Here is a 22,709-nt window from a genome sequence, read left to right on the forward strand (position 1 = left end):
CAATTTTTATTAAATGAAGGTTTTAAAAGGTAACCAAAATTAACTTAGGTATTTTTGTTCCAAATTTAGTATTAGAGGTATTAAACGGACAAATTTAAAATAGATGGCGGATTTTTCAGGTTTTTCCCTCCAGAAAACTAGAAATACAGAAAATATCAAAAGGGTGGTTCTCTGGGGAAGGAGACAACAGCTGTCATTCATAAATGCCAAATATATTCAGATTAATTATATATATATGGCTGAAAATAGTTCAAACTAATTAAATGATTTAGCCACTAAGATATTTTTAATGCTTGATTTGATCCAAAACATTTTTATGACATGAAAGAATATTTCTCTACCAAAGAATAATTCCCAAGCGTTGTTGTTTAAATGGGTTTTATGGTGAATTCGCAAAATGAAGGTGGTGTTGGTGGTGACCATTCATGGGTTGTTTAAGAAGCTTAGTAAGAAGGAAACAATTCGACTCTTCAAATGGCAAAGCAGAGACTCATCATCATCACCAACAGCTTGCAAAAGCGTTGACCTTTCCTCACTTGATTGCCATTGGTACTAATTTCGTAATGATGTTCTAGGAATCTGGGTTTCTTAGAAAGTAGATGAATTTGCTTATTATATAATCTGATTTGTAGATGGTTTTTAAAGATTGAAGCTTTTTGTGGTTTGACTTTATATTAATTCTCTGTTTCTGTTTGTTGTGGGATGAAAGATTCCATCTGTTTACTTATGTATGTATAAATGTTGGGTCTGTGTTTGTTTTGGCTTTGTTTCTTCAGTAAACTTTAGAGAGTTTGGTTTCACAATTTTAGGTGTTGGATCAACAATTGGAGCAGGGGTTTATATTCTTGTGGGAACAGTAGCTAGAGAGCATTCAGGACCTGCTCTTGCTTTATCCTTCCTTATAGCTGGAATTTCTGCTGCCCTTTCTGCGTTTTGTTATGCGGAACTATCTAGTCGTTTTCCCTCTGCTGGGAGTGCCTATCATTATTCTTACATTTGCATTGGTGAAGGGTAACAACATTTACTTGCTTATTTAGTTATATAGTTGTTTCTCAGGCTTTCATACGCCACTGGATTTGGAGATTTGGTAGTTTACTCATTGCCTTTGCAGTTTTGCTTATGAATTCTTGGTACTGCAGTGTTGCGTGGTTGATTGGCTGGGCGCTGATTTTGGAATACACAATTGGTGGTTCAACAGTTGCCCGCGGCATATCTCCAAATCTGGTTTGTTCCCCCTTTGACTGATTGATATCTTCCCTTGCTTGAAATTCATACTGAGGTTCATAGTTTTTTCTTTACATAAAGTGTGGTTATATATTGTTTTGCTGAACTGCAGTTTAGAAGTGTTGCGTGTTTAGAACTGGGTAGGTAGGGATATCCACATAGCTCTATAAGATTTACGCTCTTGTGTTGTTTGTGCAATGACTCTATTTTTAGGATTCTTGCTAATAAATATTGAGTGGCACTTAGAGATTGAAAGAAAAAGGCGACATTTCTTTTTGCAAAGCTTTGGATATCTTTGTGTTCACCAATTCGTTTGGTTTTTCTTGTTTTTAACATGAACATGTGGAAATTGTTTTGTTTATCATGTGATGACATTTTAATATAACATGAATAGGCAATGATTTTCGGTGGTGAAGATTGTCTGCCTACAATATTAGCTCGTCATCAAATCCCAGGCCTTGATATTGTTGTTGACCCGTGTGCTGCTGTGCTAGTGTTCATTGTAACAGGACTTTGTTGCCTTGGAGTAAAGGAGGTATTGATTTCATATTATTTCAATTAAATCGTTTGGACAGACTCAACTCTGCCGAGCTGTGTTTTCTTAAAGTGAAATATCTCTTCTCTGCAGAGCACATTTGCTCAGGGAATTGTAACAACAGCAAATGTCTTTGTCATGATATTTGTCATAGTAGCTGGAAGCTATTTGTGTTTCAAGACAGGTTGGGTTGGTTATGAACTTCCAACGGGGTAAACTGAACGTTCCTTGTGCTACCACTATCATATTGTAAGGTAGAAGCTATATGAATGTTTTTTTCTTATTGTTTCTTAGGTATTTTCCTTACGGGGTTGATGGAATGCTTACTGGATCTGCTACTGTCTTCTTTGCCTACATCGGGTTTGATACAGTTGCAAGTATGGCAGAGGAGGTCAGTGTCATTTATTGTTGCAGTATCATATTTTCAAGCACTGGTATATATACTTATATTGCTGTTTCATATGCAGGTGAAAAATCCCCGGCGGGATTTACCGCTCGGTATTGGGATTTCGCTCCTGCTTTGTTGTTTGCTGTACATGATGGTGTCTGTTGTTATTGTTGGTTTAGTGCCGTATTATGCTATGGACCCTGACACTCCAATATCATCCGCATTTTCTAGTCATGGAATTCAATGGGCTGCGTAAGTCCGTTAATCGGTTAAGATGCAAACTATTCATTGGCAGGACTTGTTTTGAGTTTGATTTGTTTTTCCCCTGCCATTCTGTCTTATAGATATTTGATAAATTTAGGTGCTGTCATGGCTCTCTGTTCTGCATTAATGGGCTCCATTCTCCCTCAGGTAAACTAGAAACATAATTCAAGTGTTTAGATCTGTAAAATTAAGGATTTAACAATGAGAATTTTGAAGAACATATACACGCTATGTGGATTTCTTTTGTACCAACTTATTCACCAAAGAGCTTATTCGTTTTTCAGCCGCGGATTCTGATGGCAATGGCTAGGGATGGTCTCTTGCCTTCATATTTCTCATATGTGAATCAACGCACGCAGGTTCCAATTAATGGCACCATAACCACTGGTGTTTGTGCAGCAATCTTAGCTTTCTTTATGGATGTTTCGCAACTGGCGGGAATGGTAATTAAGATGTATTATGATTCATTAATGTTACCTGGTCCAGTACTTGAAGCACCACTTAGCCTGTAACTAGAATTTGACAAGCTTTAGTTGGTGTAGGTGAGTGTCGGGACACTTGTTGCATTTACAATGGTTGCAATATCATTGTTGATAGTCAGATATGTTGTTCCTCCAGATGAGGTACTGATAAGATTGGAACTGGTAAACTCTATCTTTATTCGATTTCACCTTAGACTACAATATAGAAGATTCTTGATTAAGGAGAGAAGTCTCTAACTCTCTTCCAATGGCCAAACCAGAATCCCCAACTCCTTTATAATGCTACGCACTAGTGACTAGACTAACAAGGCTTTTATCAGGTACCTCTTCCCTCATCACTTCAAGAAAACTCATCCAGTCACGTCGGAACTTCCATCCGTAGTAAACAACCTTTACTTGGCAAAGTGGATGATTCAGTTGTCGATAAGGAAAATGCTCCAGGAAGTTGTAAGTTACAATTCATTTTTGCAAACAAGGTTATAGGCTTATAGCTATTTATTCGCATTGGTGCATGAACTTTATATGTTAGCTGATCTCTGGTCTTGGTATAAGCAAAATTTCATATCTGTTGTTGATTCTGTAGGGGTTCTCAACAAAAAAAACAGACGGAAATTTGCTGGTTGGAGCATTATGTTCACTTGTATTGGAAACTTCCTTTTAAGCTATGCAGCGTCAAGCTTCCTCTTGCCAGGGTTAGTTCATCAACAGTTTATTTACTTGAGGCTCTATCTTTCACTGGGTTTCAAAACTTGGGCCTTTTTCTATAATACTCAGCTCCATTTTATGCAAACTATGATAACAGACTCCTCCGATATTCTCTATGTGGTGTTGGTGGATTGTTCCTTCTTGTCGGTTTGATTGTTCTGATTTGCATAGATCAGGATGATGCTAGACACAGTTTTGGGCATTCTGGAGGTACTTATGTCCTTTCTTTTTCCCAATGTTTTGTAGTAAGCATTTCATTTGGCAACAAACCAAAAAGTTCAGAGTTGTAACTTAGAACTCTTTTTGTTCTACAGGCTTCATTTGCCCGTTTGTTCCGCTTTTGCCTATAGTTTGCATTCTTATCAACATGTATCTCTTGGTAAACCTTGGGTGAGTTATGGATCATGACACCAGATTTGTGAATACTACTAACCGATGACTTCACTGTTGATATACATTTGTTTTGCTAATGTTTTAGAGCTGCGACGTGGGTTCGTGTATCGGTTTGGCTGTTCCTCGGAGTGGTTGTTTACATTTTCTATGGGAGAAGAAACAGCTCTCTTGTGAATGCTGTTTATGTCTCCACTGCTCATCTCCAGGAGATTCGTCGCACTTCTGGACATTCTTTGGCTTAAGTCTACATGAAACCATCAATGGAAGCTCAAGGAAGTGGGAGTTTCCTTTGTAAAATATGTTCAACAAAATCTGTATAATAATATATTTTTGAGATTGGATTATCCTGTGTAAATACAAAGTTCAATGCCACTGCTCATAGGCATTGTATATTTTTTTTAAAACCTAAATGGTCTAAATGTTATCTGGTGGACTATTGTATATTTTTTGAACTGCTGAATTTGGTGGACTATGTTGAATCTGGCGACTAAAATAGCAAATGGAAGGCTATCTGTGAAAACTTGCTGATTGGTGGACCGGATCCTAAATCGACTCGAATCCGACATGGAATAGTTATAAAATTCAAACGGATAATAAACTATCCTACCCGAATTCCGAACCAAAATCCGAATATCTAGCTTAGATAACGGTATGTCTTTCTAGGATGGTCAACGCATTCTTATATTTAGCTCATATATGAAATGACCACATGTAAAGTTGATATATATATATATATATATATATAAAGGGCCACAATTTAAAGTTGTTATCAGTCGGTTAACGTCATATAACGTCGTGTAAATTTTGGCATGGTCAATGATTAAATTTGTATGAAATAGTCCATCAACGATTTTTACATGTATTAAATAGTCACATGCGAAGTTCACATATTAAATGATATTTTTTGAAAATTCGCGTATTAAAAGAAAAGTTTCCCCAATTAATTGCATTTAAACTTTATTGTGTACAGAATTGCATCAAAACTTAACCCAAAATAAACCGGCCGGTACAAATCGGTTAACAAACTCTGTTAAAAAAGAATAACCTAGCCCCTTAAAACCTCATTTGGAACTCAAAAAAGCAGTACCGGAAAATAATGCTGCTCCGGTCATTTCGCACCGTCGAGCTTCTCCGCCGAATCTCCACTTCTTCAGTCTCTGGATATCGAACTTCTCCTTCACTTTTACAACGTTGCAATGGCTTCCAAAGCTATTTACCACACAGAGTAACAACAACAGAGAGTCCTTTCCCTTCACACATCTCTCGATTCTGTTCTTCTCAGAGCGCGAATTCGCAAAATGAGAATCGACACACGACTCTATCATCACCGGTTTCTTCACGGAGGGTTAATAACAGAAAGATTTCACGGCGGAGGAAGGCGGGAAAATCATTATCAATCTCGCCGGCGGCGGATGCGGTTGATTTGGCGTTAGACTCAGTGGTGAAGATCTTTACTGTTTCTACAAGTCCTAGTTACTTTCTTCCTTGGCAGAATAAGTCTCAACGAGAATCTATGGGCTCTGGTAATACTTAGTCTCTTTGGAATTGCTTCAAGTGTGATTTTGGTGATTTTTAGATTGAATTTTCTGTTTGGTGTTGATTTAGGATTTGTGATTTCTGGAAGGAAGATTATAACGAATGCGCATGTCGTGGCTGATCACTCCTTTGTGTTAGTTAGAAAGCATGGATCGTCGATAAAACACAGAGCAGAAGTTCAAGCGGTTGGTCATGAATGTGATTTGGCTATATTGGTAGTTGATAGTGAAGTGTTTTGGGAAGGTATGAATGCTTTGGAGCTAGGAGATATACCGTTTCTTCAGGAAGCTGTGGCTGTAGTTGGCTATCCTCAAGGTAATTGAAGTAGCTCTTGCTTACATATTAGGCAAATAAAGAGACAAGTAAGTGTAAATGCATGAAAGAAGAGCAATTTTGAGTTTTAGATGGTCTCGTTGTATGTATGTATCTTTGGCTACTAGCTCCAACAGTGTATAATCGTAGGCCGAGACCTGATTTCTGTCATGTTATTGGTCTGCTTCTAAACATGGAAATTTATTGTGATGAGGCAACTATTATGTTTTAGCTTCTGTATTTATTCAAAACTTTCAAGGATTAGTATACGTGCTATGGCTTCATATTCATGGAAAGCAATATATTTGGAATGTGCATTGTCATGTGAAAAACTGAATAGTTATGATGTTTGGCTTAAGGGTTCCCATTATATGGTTACGACAATCTGAAATAAGAAAGTGGCTTTGAGTTTTAATCATATGAGCTCTAATGCAGGTGGTGACAACATTTCTGTTACAAAAGGTGTTGTGTCTCGAGTTGAACCGACACAATATGTTCACGGTGCCACCCAGCTAATGGCTATACAAATAGATGCTGCTATTAACCCCGGAAATAGTGGTGGCCCAGCTATCATGGGAAACAAAGTAGCTGGTGTCGCATTTCAAAATCTTTCAGGTGCTGAGAATATAGGGTAAGTCAGAGGTTAATTATTTTAGCTCTAGTGCAGTAAAGGATTAGGAAAAGGAGTTAAACGAAGTTTATATCTTGATATCTTAACTTATGTAAGTAACATGAGTTTATTTGTCACTCTCGGAATGATGTATGAATCACTGCTGTCTTGAGACATCTCCTAAGTTTGATTTTCTAATCATGGTTTGCAATATGCAGTATAATTGAAGTAGTGTACATGTCTTGACAAGGCAAGGTTTAATTGAAGAATTTGATTTCGTGGTTTTAAACTGCAGCTATATAATTCCAACACCAGTGATAAAGCATTTCATAAATGGCGTTGAAGAATGTGGTAAATACATTGGTTTTTGTTCAATGGGTGTATCATGTCAGCCTATGGAGAATGGTGAACTTCGTAGTGGTTTTCAGATGAGTTCTGAAATGACAGGGGTTCTTGTTAGCAAAATAAACCCTCTATCAGATGCTCACAAAATTTTGAAGAAAGATGATGTTCTTCTTGCATTTGATGGTGTTCCTATAGCAAATGATGGAACAGGTATATTTTCCTTTATTTCCATAAGCCTCAGTGCTGACTTTGTCCCCTATTTTGTTGGTGAAGTGTGTTTTGATGTATTGCAGTTCCTTTTCGGAACAGGGAGAGAATCACTTTCGACCATTTGGTTTCTATGAAGAAACCAGATGAAACAGCCTTGGTTAAAGTTTTGAGAGAGGGGAAAGAACATGAATTCAGTATCACACTAAGACCTGTAAGTCATTTGTTATGACTAAATCACTGTATGTTGTTTGCTTGCTGGTTCATATACCATCTCTAAAATGGACAATCATCTTTTCTTCTGAGCTTAATAGTTTTGTATTGTATGCAGCTGCAACCACTAGTTCCAGTGCATCAATTTGATCAGCTTCCCAGTTATTATATATTTGCGGGCTTCGTATTTGTACCTCTTACTCAGCCATACCTTCATGAATATGGAGAAGATTGGTATAACACTTCTCCCCGCACATTGTGCCATCGTGCATTAAAAGATTTGCCCAAAAAAGCCGGTCAACAACTTGTCATTGTCTCTCAGGTTTGTGCTTTCTTTTCCCTAGTGTTTTTTTTCTTTATGTCTTGTTAGAAAGATTGAAAATCACTTGAGCCACAATGATAATAAGTACATACAGTCAACCAGATTTCCTCTGTTTCCTAAGCAGCGAAAGCTTGCTTAGAACTTTTGAATGTCCAGCAAATATAACAGCAATGATGTCTCGCCATTTATGTATCACACTGATATTGAATCTCTGGTTGATAGGTGTTAATGGATGATATCAACACAGGATACGAGCGTCTCGCAGAACTACAAGTAAGTAAAAGCTAATCTTAAACCTCGTTGTCATTATTGTAAAATGCTCCTGACCCTTTTGTCATCGATTCTTCTTAATATGGCATACGTTTAGGGAATCAGCAATTAAAATAAAGAATTAAACATAACAGAGCAGTACCATATGATTCTAAAACAGCACATATGAAATGCAAAATCATAACTTAGACATGATAGCTTTGCATGATATAGTGTTCTGAGAGACTGACAACTAAACTGATTTTGTGCTGAAACAGGTGAATAAAGTGAACGGAGTAGAAGTGAATAATCTGAGACATCTATGTCAGCTCATAGAGAACTGCAACACCGAAAAGCTGAGGATAGACTTAGACGATGAGAGTAGGGTAATCGTCTTGAACTACCAATCCGCAAAAATTGCCACTTCTTTGATTTTGAAACGACACAGAATAGCATCAGCGATTTCCAGCGATCTGCTTATCGAACAAAATCTAGAAACCGAGTTGGCTTCTTGTTCTGCGGTTTGAGCTATCGCCAACACGTATGGCATGTTGTACACTTACAAATTCATTCATAATTTGTAAACTACAATGTTGTATACTCATAAACATTTAGGATTTGATAAGTGGCTTGTCACGAGCCTGAATTTTGAAAATCATTTATAGAAAATTTGTCCTACTCCAAAAAATATTATTTTCTCCAGAACAGATTCATAAATGCAAATATACCAAAATACGATAACAATGTGTGAACACACCTAAAAGTTAAATGACCCCAAATTTGGTTAGTGCGTAGGAGAAACTAGAAAGCCAGACTTTTTTTTGTCGTCTTCCCCTTTCATTACCATCTCTTGTTCCAATGAAATAAAAGGGACAAAACAACAAAACACAAATCCCTTTCCGTGTCTTAAGCGAACTGTCACATCCGTACGTGCATCGTGTAAAAGACCAAATTTACCCTCCAACTACACTCATCACTCTCTATTTACTTACTCTCTTTAGTTTTCTTTTCTCGGGGAGTGAAAGAATTGAAGAAAGAAGAGTGTTTTTGAGAAGATGAATTCGTCGTCGTCGTGGGAGATGCAACTAGTGGAAACGGCTAAAGAGGAACTCGAGATTCTTCAGTCTCAATATCCCAACCGCTTCGCTTACCTCAAATCCGATCTTCAATCTTTCATTTCTCACCTCCGTGAAGATCACGCGCCGCCGCGTTTATCACCCTCCTCCTCCGTAGTCCTCACTCAAGGTACTCTCATTTTTATGGACTGATGATGAAATTACCGGTTGAAATTTTTCTTGCTTGTTTTGTTTTACATATTTAAGATTGTTCTCTTTTTGAAGTTATTTTTTTTAAAAAACATTGTTTTTCTTTGTCAGATTATTACATTTCACATTTTAATAATCGGTTGCGTCGATTGAGTTTCCAATTGCCAAAATTCAGTTGATTTTGACATCACGTCTTAATGAAATCTCGACATGATTTACCAAATTAGTTGACATAACATGAGTAGATAACTTTCATCATGTTGGAACTTTTTATTTGCAACGGTTTTCTAGAAATCTTTACTTTGTTCATGTTGAAAGATATCAAAACATAAAAACTTTGTTCTTGGATTTCAGGAACAATTTACATTTGGTTTCTTCAAAGTGTTTTTTTTTTTTTAAACTTTAGTAGTTATTATACCATAATGGTCCCAAACTGGAGATTCATTTGACTAGATTTCACTATTAAAATATCAACTATGATTGTACGGTATACACATAAATGTTAAAATATAAGTTGCCATTAATTAAGTTGTTGTTGATGCATTGGACAGAGTCATCAAATTGTAACTATAAGCAAAAACATAAGAAGAGAAAGTGCGTCATGGACAATTTAGGAGATCAAGCATCATCGTCAACAACGGGAAAGATCCATAAGAACAATAACAAGATGGGTCAGAGAGTGGTCACGAAGAAAAAAAATAGAGTTGAAATGGTTCTTGAGAGGGCTCAACTTTGTCTCCAAAAGATAAGAGACGTGAAAGCCTCTTTGTGTTGACCCTTTTTACAACTCTTTTTTTCTCTGTTTTTTGGTTGATGAAATGTATAAGGAATGATAGTTACCGTCCGAGAAATGTGATTGCAAGTGATAAAAAGTAAAATGCTTCTCGAAAAGAGGTATTGATGACAGTTCAACATTGTATAGGTCTTTTTGGTTCAGTGAGAGACTTTCATTTTTCAGTCTCTTAATGGAAACCTAATGAATTTCTTGTTTACGACTAAGAGAAAATATTTATCATAAAACAATTTTCGTTTCTTCCTCATTCTAAAAAGCGAAAAACAGAGAAACCCCACTGATTACTTTGAAAACATTTTTGAAAGCTATTTTTTTCTTAAAAAAAATGTTTGAAAGATATGTTTTCTTAAAAACAATTCATTCATTTTTGTTTTCAAATTTTGTAAATCAGACTAAAAAATCCAAAAAGGTCATAGATCATAGGGTAATATTAGGGAGTAGCCAAATTTGACATCATAGTAAAAAAAAACTAACCATGTGTCAGATTTTTCTTGTAAATGATACTTTTTATGGTGTGATAGGGGTGAGAAAAAGACTAATTAACCTTGTAAACTTACGGTTTTTACAATGATACATTTGTTTATGGTAGTGGAGATTTCATAAGGTTTAGTGAAAAAAAAGAAAAAATACTCATAAGGTTCAGTGAAAAAAAAAAAGAGACTATGAGGTGGAAGTCATAATCATCGTGACATTATTATAGAGTAAGTAGTCCAAAAAAGGACTCATATGACGGCAAAAATTAAAGAAAAAAAGAAAAACATCATGTACTTTTTTAAAATAACATGAATAAAATAAAAATAACGAAAGAAATACTTGGTAATTGTACAAAATCTTATGTATTTCTGAACAATAGCATATAAAAATAAATAATAGCTGGAATATTAAAAGATCACATGTAAAATATACCATGAAAATTTAAGAAGTGATATGAAATATACCATGAAAATTTTAAAAAATCTTATGTATGTTAAACGGAAAGATACCAGTACATCATAAAATATTATATAAATTCAGAAAAACCATGAAAATTTAAGAAGTGAGATGAATCAAATAAAAATAACAAATAAACAATTTGGCATTTGGTCATTGTCAAGGTGAAATTATTACGGAGTAAGTGGTAGTAGAAAATATTCGAAGAGAAGTTGACGACATAGATCTGACGATAAAGAGAATCCAGCAAAAGAAAGATCGAGAAAGAAAAAACAGAGAGAAAAAGAGAGAAGATGAAAAAATAATATTTTAATAGTTTTATTTGCCTCTCTGATCATTTATTCTATCCTTTTTAGTGGCATGGCTATTTTTTGTATATTCTCTAAATCATAAGTTTAACAAAACTAAAAATTGCTCTTTAACCTAGGATCTTACAACAAAAAAAATGAACCTTCTAATGAAAAACATTGAAAAGCCTAAAACTCGTTTGTGTGCCTTAAATTAATTAAAATTCAAAACTCTGAAACGGGACACGTGGATTTAGTTTGAGAAATGTGTTCAATATGTGCTCTACGAGCTCCTGATCGATTTTTACCACCATATAATAAAGAACATTGCCAACCATTTTTGAACACTTTCAAGTATACAACCTACCTAGCTAAGATCAAGATGGATGAAGCGTAACATTTTTTCTTTTCATGCTTCTTTCTTTTTCAAGGGATTTTTTATTTTTAGTTTTCTCTATTAGTCTTTTTTTCTAACATACTATAATCTACTATAAAAAATTCATCAAACATACGATTTGAGTTTACATTTGATTCCATTTTGGATAAAAGTGATTATTTTATGTAAATATTTATATAGGAGCTTTTATGAATATAGGTATGTTTTGGCCAAAAGTTTATAAAAAAAAAAAATCATATTTTACTTGGGCTTATAAATTTGGGTACTTTTGGACTAATGAAAAGACAATTTTGTCTTTGGATTTATTGTTGATAAATTCACTTGATCTTCTCCGTTGTGCCACAAATTTTCCGACCATGAAACTTCGCTTCTCACCGTCGGCTCTTGCCTTATCAACATAGATTCAGTATTCTATCAACATCATCACTTTTAACTCCATTAATACAATTTCTCTCAGTCTCATTAGACTCACAAACCGTTGATTCCCATAACCTCTTTCGATTAACCCAATTGCTTAAATTGAATGAGAGTTTTGATGGAAGGAATCTAAAACATAAAGAAATAATATATAGGAAACCCAAGAAATCTAATTTTAGATATAGATCAAATCAATTAAACTCTAATTCATCTATATTTGTAAACAAAATTCGATCGTTATTATCGAAGATAAACAATTGTAGCGTTCTCTGGACGATCACAAATATTCTTATTCATTGCTTTGTGTGTCTTTAAACTCCTACAAAAGAAAGTTTTGGGATCGTTTTGTTAGTGTGGATTTGAGACGCTTACATATTATGTTGTTCACTGGTTTAAGAGAAGAAAATAGGTTTTCATCGTGCATGAATGTGTCTAAATCTATAAGTATATTAAAAAGTGCTACATCAGACAATACCTCCGATATAATTGTGCTATTCTCGTAATTGATCTTATTTGTATATGATATATTTAAACTATTTTATATATACGTTTAGTCTCGTTGTTTCTATTTTTTTTTCATTTAATTTATTGATTTTTTTTGGCTAAAAAAGAGAAAAAGGAAAAGAAAAAGACGGTCAACTTTGACTCCAGAAGATAAGAGACGTGAAAACGTCTGTGTTGACCAATTTTTTTTTTTTTTTGGCTTCAAATGTAAGGAAAGATAGTTACCGTCGGAGAAACGTATTGCTAGCGATGATGAAAAGTAAAATGCTTCTGGAAAATAGGTATTTATTCTTACAAAATTATTATTAATTATTTCAAAATCTGTTAATTAGAGTAATCCAAAAGAGGTCTCAAATCATAAGCTTAACAAAGCTAAAATGAGCTCTAAAACCTAGAGCTTTTAAAAACACTAGGTGAGTACCTACGCTACGTGTGGGTTGTTGATTTGAAAATCGTTTTAAAATAATTATGTTTAACTATTTTTATTGCTAATTTATATTATTTTCGTGTATGTTATTATGTAGTTAATAAAGTTATATTCATTTTATGTAATTATAGTTGTATAGTTAGATTCACTTTTGATTCAAATATCAATTATATTTTTTTCATATATAAATCTTCTTCTATATATACCCAAGATTCTAATTTTTTTTAATTATCATAAAATACTTACATCAACAATATATTATACAATGGTATGCAATTATGTTATTAATTGGTTTGAAAGTTGTCTAACTTGATTGTAAGCAACCAATTTCAATCTATGTATTCTCTTCTAATCTAGTATTCCAATCACAGAATGATAGGTTCATGGCTAAATATTGGATTAACATAATTTGAATAACAAATGTATAACTAACCACTCATTTGCTTTAAAAGTTTTCACATGAAAGAGAAAAAAAAAAATAAAAAAAAATAGTCTTTTAGGTCAACATTTTTAGGTTTCTCTCTTTGCATTTGCATATAGCCATATTGGAGAGAGTGTTGTATATTGAAGTTTTTGGTATATCTACGTCTTAAAAGACCATTACTTAAAAAAACATGCATGTCATTATTAATGTTACCAATTTATCATAAAGCACAAAAAGATCATATCATGTAGACCAAAAAATATAATAATAACAAAAGACTAAGTTAAAATTACTAAACTAAGAAAGGTTAAATAGCAAACAACTATGTTGCAATACACGAAAATTTCTAGTTGTTATCAAGTAATGACTATTAAAAAAATAGCAAAAAAGGAAAAGTAAAATGAAAGTAATTTTGATTTTTTATATTTTTTTCTTTTAAATGAAGATATTTAGTTAAGAGTGGGATTAATGTATGATTCAATTCAATGTAAAACTTTAAATTTTTTATCATTAAGTTTTATTATTTTTTAATGATATTAATTTAGAATGACATGTGGCACTTACTGGTGTGTTGATGTGTCATTCATATGCAGATAATTGGCCAACTTTCATATAATTTTTCTAAGCCAGTAATGAAAACATTAAGAAGGAATCCAAAACTATGAAATGGGACATGTGGAGAGACATGCTTAAATAATATTGACGATCGATTTTTTTATCACCATAAAATAATAAAAATTGCCAAGCATTATCGAGCGCCTTCAAGCACCACTCTCTCTATAACCCACTGGCAAAAACATACGGATTGTGCAAATGCAATTCAATCAATCACTAACCAAATCTTCCATCTTTCGACAAAACTTCATTATGCAAATGCTGATATGCAACCTAGGATAGATTAAGCACGCACATGATGGGAAATTTCTTTTCAAATAACATTGCTTCTTTCTTTTTTAAAAGGTTTTTGTTTTTTTTTTCATTTTTCTCCATGTTAGTCTTTTTTTTTTTCTTCATTTGAATCAACATTCGAGAAGACTACGGGTCAAAACAAATTATGAACAATTTCAAATAGAAAGTTTCCTTTATTAGTTATTTATAAGTGTGAAACGAAATTGTTCTTTCTTAAAAAATAAAGGAGACGACCAGATGGGGGGAACTACAACACTCAACCCCTCCATAGAGTAATGAATAAATGCGACAAGTATTAAAATAATTATGAATAAGAAATGAAAATTATAGTCTAAACCTGTATTTGCAGTTACTACTTCTAACCCTAATCACACTGTTAGCAGCCAAGCTATCAACGGATACACCACACCTAACCAAAAATCTTACTTTCATCAACTTTAATTTCCCGAGTTTGATCCGAACCGGTTGGGTAACTCTAATCCGCAACGGTATACTTCCTGTTAACCGTTGTTGCTCTTGCAATGTCGTCATTAAACTTGTTGCATTTTGAGTAAAACCAGTCATTTCTACCAATATAATAGTAGTATTCTCATGTCCTTGGTAGAATTTTGGCAACGACCCTGTAGAAATAACGAAATCCGGTTTAACTATTTGAACCAATTTAAACCGACCAAACGAACAGATTTTAATTTTTAACGTACCATTACTGATTCTGGTTTGCATGTACAAGACACTAATCTTGCTTCCATCTTCATAGTAAATTCCAATTTTCTCGTTGGGATTTTTCGCGGTTATGGTAACGTTAAATGCGGTGGATAAACTCAAGTCTTGGTTTAGTTGAAACCGGGTTAGCTGTAACCGGTCAATATTGTAATCCGGAAATTTTGGTCTAAATACAAGGTAGAGTATACCAACGATCGCTCCTACGATGACAATAAGGAGAAAGAGGACAAGAAGCGTGTAGCACACGCATCTGCACCAACAACTTCTTGATCCTTTCTTCTCCCTCGGAGGATCCAACGGTGCTGCTTGCTGTGTCTTGGTAGGATCACCATGTTCCGATCTTGAGGAACCACGTGGAACAAGGGGAGCCGTTGGATGTGGCGGCGCTTCGGGGTCGCTCACCGGATGAATTTTCTGGTGATCGGACATGTTCTTGATTCGGCTTTAAGTTTGGGGTATTTTGAAGTTAATAAAGAGAAGCAAGTGTTAATGGAGAAGAGTGTCTTCACGTTTTGTTTTAGTTAATTGTATATATAAGCTGTTTGGTGTTGTTAAATAAAGTAATAGTATGAAGAGAAAAGTAGAGAAAGCGACTCTTGCATGAAATAAAGGAATATTTAATGTTCTTTCATACCAAACGTGTCTTTTGAATTTCCTGCTCCTTTTTTGGACCGTAATCGTGACTGGTTGATTAGTTTAATTAATTTGGAAATTCAAGTTTTAACTAGAAGAAATATTTGTCAATGTTGGGTTCCGCTGCCACGAAGATGAAAGTTCTTACATGCTCCGTAAGTCCTTATAGACGACAATGGGTAGAAGAAATATTTATCATGTATGCCGTGATGTCAACACTTTTTTTTTATTTTGGCAGCGGCAACACATTTTAAAATCATTTATTTTTATCAGTTTTACAAAAGCGATTACAAAAATTATAGACATTTGTTTTTGCATCAGATAAAGTTTACATAAAAATTATATAAAATATACACCTGTAACCTATATTGTATATGATTTAAATATATATATACATACCTAGATATAAAATGGTTTAATGTGTCCAAACTTTAAACTACATTTCTAGGAAGAAATCGTTTTACTATGTCTAAACTATAGAAGAAAACTTCGGGAAAACAATCTATTTTCTACGAAAATATTACATTGTATCAGTCTACCAGATTCACATTAATCTTTGGCCTTGTGCTAGATTTTTTGAAAAAATTTTCTCAATCAATATCTCCATAAATCTATTATTTTTAACTATATACTCACACATTTAGGTTTTTAAGTTATTAGGGGAGATGTAATTTTGATGGGCTAAAGTATGAACTTGGGTCTCACAATTTTCCCCTACTTAAAGAGAATTTGTCTTTGAATTCAAAATTCATGGTTGAGCATGTCGTCCTTAAAAAGTTATGGGTAGTCTTCTTGCATTACTCCTTCGGATTTCCACGGTATCTGTTGAATTCCATCTCTTTCTTAACAACTTTGAATCGACTTTGATTTCTTTCCACTTTAACTTTTCTATTTGAATCGTCGAAATGATATGCCCTGTATGAAAACATAAACTTTACAGAACAACTTTAAACGCAAGTCACACTCCTTTGGTGCTTTTTATCTTTTAGAAAAAACCTCCTTCCTGTTTATCAAATACTAAAAACATTTTAGTCTTTTATAAAACATTTTTCTAAAAAAAACGGATTATAATATATATATATGTATTTTTTAATTTAGTCTTTTTCATGTTAACACCACCTTGATTTTATCCTCTGTTCTAATACCATTTGTCTCACCCGTCTCCCTCAACGTTGAGACGACATGCTTTCACCTTACTTAACATAGACAACGTTTCCAAAAAGACCATGATCGATTTGCAACGTTTCGAGACCGACAAATGACTGGATTTCATTATAATTTTCGAGATCAACATAAAAAACCAACAAAATGAAAACTAGATTTCATTATAATTTTCGTAATACATTGAATTGATATTCATTTTTAAGACATTTTTCCAAAATAATTTTATTTTTCTAGATATAAGTGACAATAATTTCAATTTCATTATTGATTGGTTATTGATTATTGTAATAACAAAATATTATATTAATTTATAAGTAACAATAACAATCAAATGTTATTATAAATATACTAAAAAGAAATCGCAAACCCGGGTCCTTACCCAGTTCATTATATTTCTTAGATTATATACTAGTCCTTTCACAGCTTTCCCTTCCAGTCTTTCTCGTTCTGGCTTATGCAGAGGTGCATGAACAACAGACTGAGTATCTTTCCGCATCCGTTGATCCTCTTACATAGATCGTTAAACCAAGGTTTTCCTTCAAGAGGCGCCAAAAGATCCTCAACTGAGATGAGGCCTTTACCCTCAGACTCTGGATACGCTTCAGTATAGAGTACATGTCTCTTCTTATGTAAACAAAAAAACACACTTAAAGAAATGCAATGAACAGAAGCTAATAGCAAAACTCTGAGAAGAAAGACTCAGTCTTTACCTTGAAAGGCAGCACTTGGCATTCCAGTGAGACCTTGCAACATCCGTGTGTGTCTATCATCATCACCTTCAGCTTCGTCATCATCATTTGACTCCACAGTTTCATCCTATATTGAGATTGAAGACAATTTAAGTCCCAAATTCCCGATAGCAAAAACCCTAATTGAGCTAAAACCAAACTCCGAAACCAAAATATGTCTCTTATCTTCTTATCACTAATGTTCAAACCTAATTGAGACAATTTCATCTAGTGAAGAGAAATAATAGAACCTCGAAATCCTCGGTAAGCTCTTAATGGTAGTTATCGACGCGGTCATAGCGATTGTTTTTCTTAGACTCTTCCTCAGGCACTCCTTCTTCATACTCATACAAAGGACGTTTCTCATTGGCAATAATCTTCAGGATTGAATTAGGCAAATAAGGACCTTTCCTCTTATTGTTCTTAGCTAGGGTTTTCGAAGTAGTTCTCCTCTTTTCTCCCATGGCTGCTTTTGCTTCTTCTTTTTGGTTTGAAAACTTTGGTAGAGATTTTCGTAGGGTTTCTCTTTCTGTTAAATACTAATAAAATCGAGTTTTAGAGGAACATGAAAAAAGAAAGATTTCTCAAAAATATACCAACTAAACCGGATAAAATATTTCTCAAAAATATACCAACTAAACCGGATGAAATTTGGCATGGTTAAGCGTACCAATATACGATTAAACCGTCAAATTCTTTGGTCAAAACCTAAGAAAACAGGTGCAAAATCAGATTAAAGAGTTTGACAGAAATACAATATAAACTGATTTTTGGAGTTTGACTTGGATAACATAACGCATCTTGATTTGTTCCATATTGTAGACAATATATTCGTTGTACAACAACATCCCTGGAAAAAAACCTTGGAGCATGAACGTTATCACATATATCTAATATATATCAGACTTGTTTTGCTATAACATTGTTCTAACATATATCTAAACATATGTTTAGAATAAAACCTAGAGTACTCATACTTAAATTGAGTGAAATGACTATTAATAATCCAAAAACATTTTTATGAAATCTTGTAAAGATGAAAACATTAGTACGTATAAGATCTAGCACTAGAATTTAATTAATTGATAAATATGAAAATTAAAAATAAAAGATAGAAGTTGTCTTTGGGCTTTTAAAAATAAATTTTAGATTTAAATTCATATGATTTTATAAGAAAACAAATTTAGTTTGTCACTAACAAAATAAAATGAATTTGAACTATGTATGAGTTTATATCAACAATTTATTTGTAATTATTTTATCATACATTTATTCTGTAAAAGTAATATATCATATGTTTATTAATATATTCATACATAAATAAAATAGAAAAATAAAAACTGTTAAAATATTAGAAAATGTAAGATATCAAATTTTATAGGCTTTTTAGTATTTTTTTAATCATATACTTATATTGAAACAAAATTATTTTATAAAACAATTTCTACCACGTTACGCAGGCAGATGCATGCAAGTGGTTTGATTTGTGGTTTTCATTAGTTGTACTTGTATGTAGGTGATATCAAATAATTTATTTATTTTAGTTATGTATTTTAAAAGTAATTTATGTTATATTTGCTAAACTAATTGCTATTAATAAAACATTTATTTGAGAAACAGTTATACAAATGAATATTTTTTGCATATTAAACTGATTATCAATTTCAGCTCGGAAAATATGAAATAAATTAATTAGTGATTGAATGCAAACATACAATATTCTTCCTTCTAAGGGCCTGACTGGTTTAAACGCAGCTAGTGCGGTTGCGACTGCGGAAGTTTGCGGAAACGGGCGGTTGCGGTTTCAAGGGTGATCAAGTGTTTTGAACGACTGATCGAGCGTTTGATAATGTGTGCGTTTGCGAGAGTTTTATGACTGGTAAACATGCGGGTGTGATAGTAATTAAATAAAAAATAAGTAATCAAAATAAATATAATATATTACTATTAAAAGAAATATAAATACAATATATTATTATGATAAATTGATAATATTAGAAAAATTGAACATTTTTAATAATTAAAACCATAAATAAAACTATTCACTTGCGTTTGCGGGTGGCAGAGGGAGAACCAATCAATCCCTAAGTCTGGTGCTTTGCTTCATTCTCTTGTTCTTGGGCTATTCACTTAATTCACATGAATTAGATATTAGTCTTTTTCACCCTCACAATTACTGATCTATATTTCTTTCTTTCTTTCTTGTGTTGTAAGTAGTTTTACCTCAATTTTTTCTGGAATACGGGCACAACTTGACGATATGAAACCAAGACAGCTAGATTAGGATGGGTACTCTTTAGTGATCAATCATCAAAATTGCTCGCACAAGAAGCAAAAATTGCATGCTTATGTTTCATACCATTTGGCGGTTCTGAAGGCTCTAAGCTAGGTTTGAGATCTAGTGTGGAACAAAATTTGGATTTGATCTGATTATCAGAAGCTTTATGCGTGATATTGTTTCAAGCATCCGCGGGAAGGAAGTATATGAAGATGCGACCTTTGAATCAATTCATGTACTAAGTTAAGAAGTAGTTTAACAAATCATAGCAACTTGGGGATATTTTTTGGAAACCAACAGAGTCGGTCAAATCACAACAGCCCTATTTTGATCTAGTCTGTAGGTCCCAAACAACATCATTATTTGCCCAAGTTGTCAAGACACAAGAGCATTAAGAGTTTCCTATTTTACCCATGGATCACCAATAAATGTCCAACGGCTCTATTCTCATTTACTTCTTGGGATTTGTTTCCTACTTTCTAATCTGTGATCGTTTGTTTGAGCATTATATAAGCTCAACTTAGTATTTCATTTGTATTCAAGACTTCTACGAAATAAACAAGTATTTTTCTTCAAAAGAATTTTTGAGTTTATGCATTAGAACATAGTGTGGATTCACTAAAGTCTTGGGTGTGTGTGGATCAATTATCTTGTGAATTCAAGTTAATTTATTTGTGGTTTGATTGTGGATTCAATCAAGTATGTTGAGTGTGGATTCATTCAAACCGTAAGCCAAGAGACCGGAAAACGTAAACACTAGATGGATTCCGAGGTTTGTATCAATAACAAATATATAAATGTAAGAAAAAAAATAATGTGAAATGTATATTTCAGATATTTTTTAGTATAATGATAGAAAATTTAACAAAAATGTATAAAGATCCATGTCAGAAGGAGAGACACAGGTTGACTGATTTTATAGCCATAAACTAATTGCATTCTCAGTTTTTCCCCCCACACTTTTTGCCTCTTAAATTTCCACCATAAACGTTGATAATTCTTTAAATTACAACATGTACTTTCGGATTCATCCTTAAACATACATTTCCAATTGAACCGGTCATTAAACCGGAATTAACCACAAATTCGCGTTTACTGTACCGCGATTGTGATTTACCCGATTAATCACCTATATCCGTTAAGAAAAGGGTTGACTGATTTTATAGCCATAAACTAATTGCATTCTCTGCTTTTCCCTCCACACTTTTTGCTCCTGAAATTTCTACCATAAACTTCGATAATTCATAAAATTGCAACATGTACTTTCAGATTCATCCTTAAAATATGTTTCCAATTGAACGGGTCATTAAACCGATATTAACCATAAATCCGCGTTTACTGTACCGCAATTGTGATTTACCCAACTAATCACCCACACCGTTAAGAAAACAATGTTGTTTTGTAAGCCTACAATGGAGCTTCAAGAAACACCACATGGAGCCGATACAATCACACTCACACAAAGAAACAATCTATGTGATCAATGAGAGTAGTTCTAGTTCTTTATTGATTTAGATTGTCATTGGAACAATCTTCAACCTCTTTTGTCTATTTTGGATGATGTATTTTCGGAAGTTGGTTCTCTTTAAGATGATATTATTTAGGTTGACTGATTGATTTGGAGTCTTATCTATCCTTATGATTAGGAATTTTATCTAGTTCGATTTGTCATTTTCCTTACCAATTAACACAACACATAACATATATAGATAGATTCACATTATAAAACAAAGACAAAACGACGTCGTTTTCTTAACGGTTTTCTTAACGGGTGTGGGATTAGTCGAGTAAATCACAATAGCGGTATAATAAACGCGGATTTATGGTTAATCTCGGTTTAATGACCGGTTCAATTGGAATCATATTTTTAAGGATGAATCTGAAAGTACATGTTGCAATTTTAAGAATTATCAAAGTTTATGGTGGAAATTTCAGGAATAAAAAGTGTGTGGGGGGGGGAAAGCTGAGAATGCAATTAGTTTATGGCTATAAAATCAGTCAACCCTTTTCTTAACGGATATAGGTGATTAATCGGGTAAATCGCAATCGCGGTACAGTAAACGCGAATTTGTGGTTAATTCCGGTTTAATGACCGGTTCAATTGAAAATGTATGTTTAATGATGAATCCGAAAGTACATGTTGTAATTTAAAGAATTATCAAAGTTTATGGTGGAAATTTAAGAGGTAAAAAGTGTAGGGGGAAAAGCTGAGAATGCAATTAGTTTATGGCTATAAAATCGGCCAACCCGGTAATAATTAGCTAAAACTATTAAAAAAACTTAAGTCGTTCATATTTATGTTCAAATTTAGCAAAACCATTAAAAGAATTTATTGGTTTATATTTATGTTTCGATTTAGCTAAAACCATAAAACGCTTATCTAGTAATTTTAGGAAAAAACGTCTTCCACACAAAATAATTATAAATACTACATGTTGATGTCATTGTTACTTCAATAAAGGGTTTAGATCCAAAAAATGAACCATTCTGTATTTGTAATTTTGATTACTATTACGTATTTTGGGCTAAATCAAGCTTGCATAAAAAATATAGTCGAGATTCTTAATCAACTCGCTCCTGGTCAAATTCTCGAATATCATTGTCGTTCCGAAGATGACAATCTTGGCGTAAAACAATTAAACTTCAATGCCACTCCATTTGTCATTAGATTCCATGATGAAATACCCAATTTAACAAGATGGAATTGTATTTTTAGGCAAGGACCTAACAATTCGTATTCATACGACATTGAAGTATACAAAGCAGGACCAAGACTTATTCCTCGATGTGGCCAGCTACGCGTATGGGCTGCCAGAATTGATGGGATATACTTTGCAAGAAAATATAATACACCATTGGTACGCGTATTATCTTGGAACAAAAATTAATTGGTGGCTTCTCTTTTTCCAAAAGTAACCAATGTTTATGTAATTGACATTTATTGCATCTTATGAACTAAGTCTAATTTTGTTTAGAGTATTGTGTAATGTTATAATACAATATGAGTTCATATATCTTCTTATTATATAAAATATGGTTTTTAAA

At 33.4% G+C, this 22,709-nt stretch overlaps 5 protein-coding genes across 5 annotated transcripts; 3 read left to right on the forward strand and 2 right to left on the reverse strand.

The window, feature by feature from the left end:
• The first annotated feature begins 210 nt into the window (after positions 1 to 210).
• Positions 211 to 4,480, forward strand: CAT3 (cationic amino acid transporter 3). The gene is made up of 15 exons (NM_123052.5): positions 211 to 549; positions 810 to 1,011; positions 1,140 to 1,224; positions 1,619 to 1,759; positions 1,853 to 1,971; positions 2,054 to 2,150; positions 2,227 to 2,399; positions 2,492 to 2,558; positions 2,696 to 2,854; positions 2,954 to 3,034; positions 3,214 to 3,340; positions 3,477 to 3,585; positions 3,696 to 3,808; positions 3,913 to 3,988; positions 4,077 to 4,480. Exons 1-15 carry the CDS (start codon positions 426 to 428, stop codon positions 4,231 to 4,233), a joined length of 1,830 nt encoding a protein of 609 aa, NP_198510.2. The 5' UTR covers positions 211 to 425; the 3' UTR covers positions 4,234 to 4,480.
• Positions 4,481 to 5,064: 584 nt separating this feature from the next.
• Positions 5,065 to 8,491, forward strand: DEG10 (DegP protease 10). The gene is made up of 8 exons (NM_123053.5): positions 5,065 to 5,514; positions 5,597 to 5,842; positions 6,275 to 6,470; positions 6,745 to 7,004; positions 7,088 to 7,215; positions 7,333 to 7,536; positions 7,759 to 7,809; positions 8,064 to 8,491. Exons 1-8 carry the CDS (start codon positions 5,088 to 5,090, stop codon positions 8,310 to 8,312), a joined length of 1,761 nt encoding a protein of 586 aa, NP_568543.1. The 5' UTR covers positions 5,065 to 5,087; the 3' UTR covers positions 8,313 to 8,491.
• A 211-nt stretch (positions 8,492 to 8,702) lies between these two features.
• Positions 8,703 to 10,084, forward strand: AT5G36960 (uncharacterized protein). Its single transcript, NM_123054.3, has 2 exons — positions 8,703 to 9,030; positions 9,602 to 10,084. Exons 1-2 carry the CDS (start codon positions 8,841 to 8,843, stop codon positions 9,823 to 9,825), a joined length of 414 nt encoding a protein of 137 aa, NP_198512.1. The 5' UTR covers positions 8,703 to 8,840; the 3' UTR covers positions 9,826 to 10,084.
• Positions 10,085 to 14,294: 4,210 nt separating this feature from the next.
• Positions 14,295 to 15,406, reverse strand: NHL25 (NDR1/HIN1-like 25). Its single transcript, NM_123055.2, has 2 exons — positions 14,840 to 15,406; positions 14,295 to 14,758 (listed from the first exon to the last, which is right to left on the reverse strand). Exons 1-2 carry the CDS (start codon positions 15,288 to 15,290, stop codon positions 14,463 to 14,465), a joined length of 747 nt encoding a protein of 248 aa, NP_198513.1. The 5' UTR covers positions 15,291 to 15,406; the 3' UTR covers positions 14,295 to 14,462.
• Positions 15,407 to 17,075: 1,669 nt separating this feature from the next.
• Positions 17,076 to 17,850, reverse strand: AT5G36980 (U3 small nucleolar RNA-associated protein; the record flags this gene model as incomplete). The annotated part of the gene is made up of 3 exons (NM_123056.1): positions 17,076 to 17,257; positions 17,369 to 17,474; positions 17,677 to 17,850. 3 exons carry the CDS (start codon positions 17,848 to 17,850, stop codon positions 17,076 to 17,078), a joined length of 462 nt encoding a protein of 153 aa, NP_198514.1.
• Positions 17,851 to 22,709: the final 4,859 nt, after the last annotated feature.

Source organism: Arabidopsis thaliana, chromosome 5, assembly GCF_000001735.4.
Source record: "Arabidopsis thaliana chromosome 5, partial sequence".
NCBI classification, from domain to species: Eukaryota; Viridiplantae; Streptophyta; class Magnoliopsida; order Brassicales; family Brassicaceae; genus Arabidopsis; species Arabidopsis thaliana.

What these genes read in the sequence shown, in the direction of transcription:
- CAT3 (NM_123052.5), top strand. Translation starts at nt 426, where the DNA reads ATGGGTTGTTTAAGAAGCTTAGTAAGAAGGAAACAATTCGACTCTTCA. An exon ending in TGGGCTCCATTCTCCCTCAG is followed by an intron (nt 2,559 to 2,695) that starts GTAAACTAGAAA and finishes TTCGTTTTTCAG; the next exon opens with CCGCGGATTCTGATGGCAAT. An exon ending in CAGTTTTGGGCATTCTGGAG is followed by an intron (nt 3,809 to 3,912) that starts GTACTTATGTCC and finishes TTTGTTCTACAG; the next exon opens with GCTTCATTTGCCCGTTTGTT.
- DEG10 (NM_123053.5), top strand. Translation starts at nt 5,088, where the DNA reads ATGCTGCTCCGGTCATTTCGCACCGTCGAGCTTCTCCGCCGAATCTCC. An exon ending in TGTAGTTGGCTATCCTCAAG is followed by an intron (nt 5,843 to 6,274) that starts GTAATTGAAGTA and finishes GCTCTAATGCAG; the next exon opens with GTGGTGACAACATTTCTGTT. An exon ending in AACTTGTCATTGTCTCTCAG is followed by an intron (nt 7,537 to 7,758) that starts GTTTGTGCTTTC and finishes TCTGGTTGATAG; the next exon opens with GTGTTAATGGATGATATCAA.
- AT5G36960 (NM_123054.3), top strand. Translation starts at nt 8,841, where the DNA reads ATGAATTCGTCGTCGTCGTGGGAGATGCAACTAGTGGAAACGGCTAAA. An exon ending in CTCCGTAGTCCTCACTCAAG is followed by an intron (nt 9,031 to 9,601) that starts GTACTCTCATTT and finishes TGCATTGGACAG; the next exon opens with AGTCATCAAATTGTAACTAT.
- NHL25 (NM_123055.2), bottom strand. Translation starts at nt 15,290, where the DNA reads ATGTCCGATCACCAGAAAATTCATCCGGTGAGCGACCCCGAAGCGCCG. An exon ending in GCAAACCAGAATCAGTAATG is followed by an intron (nt 14,759 to 14,839) that starts GTACGTTAAAAA and finishes TTATTTCTACAG; the next exon opens with GGTCGTTGCCAAAATTCTAC.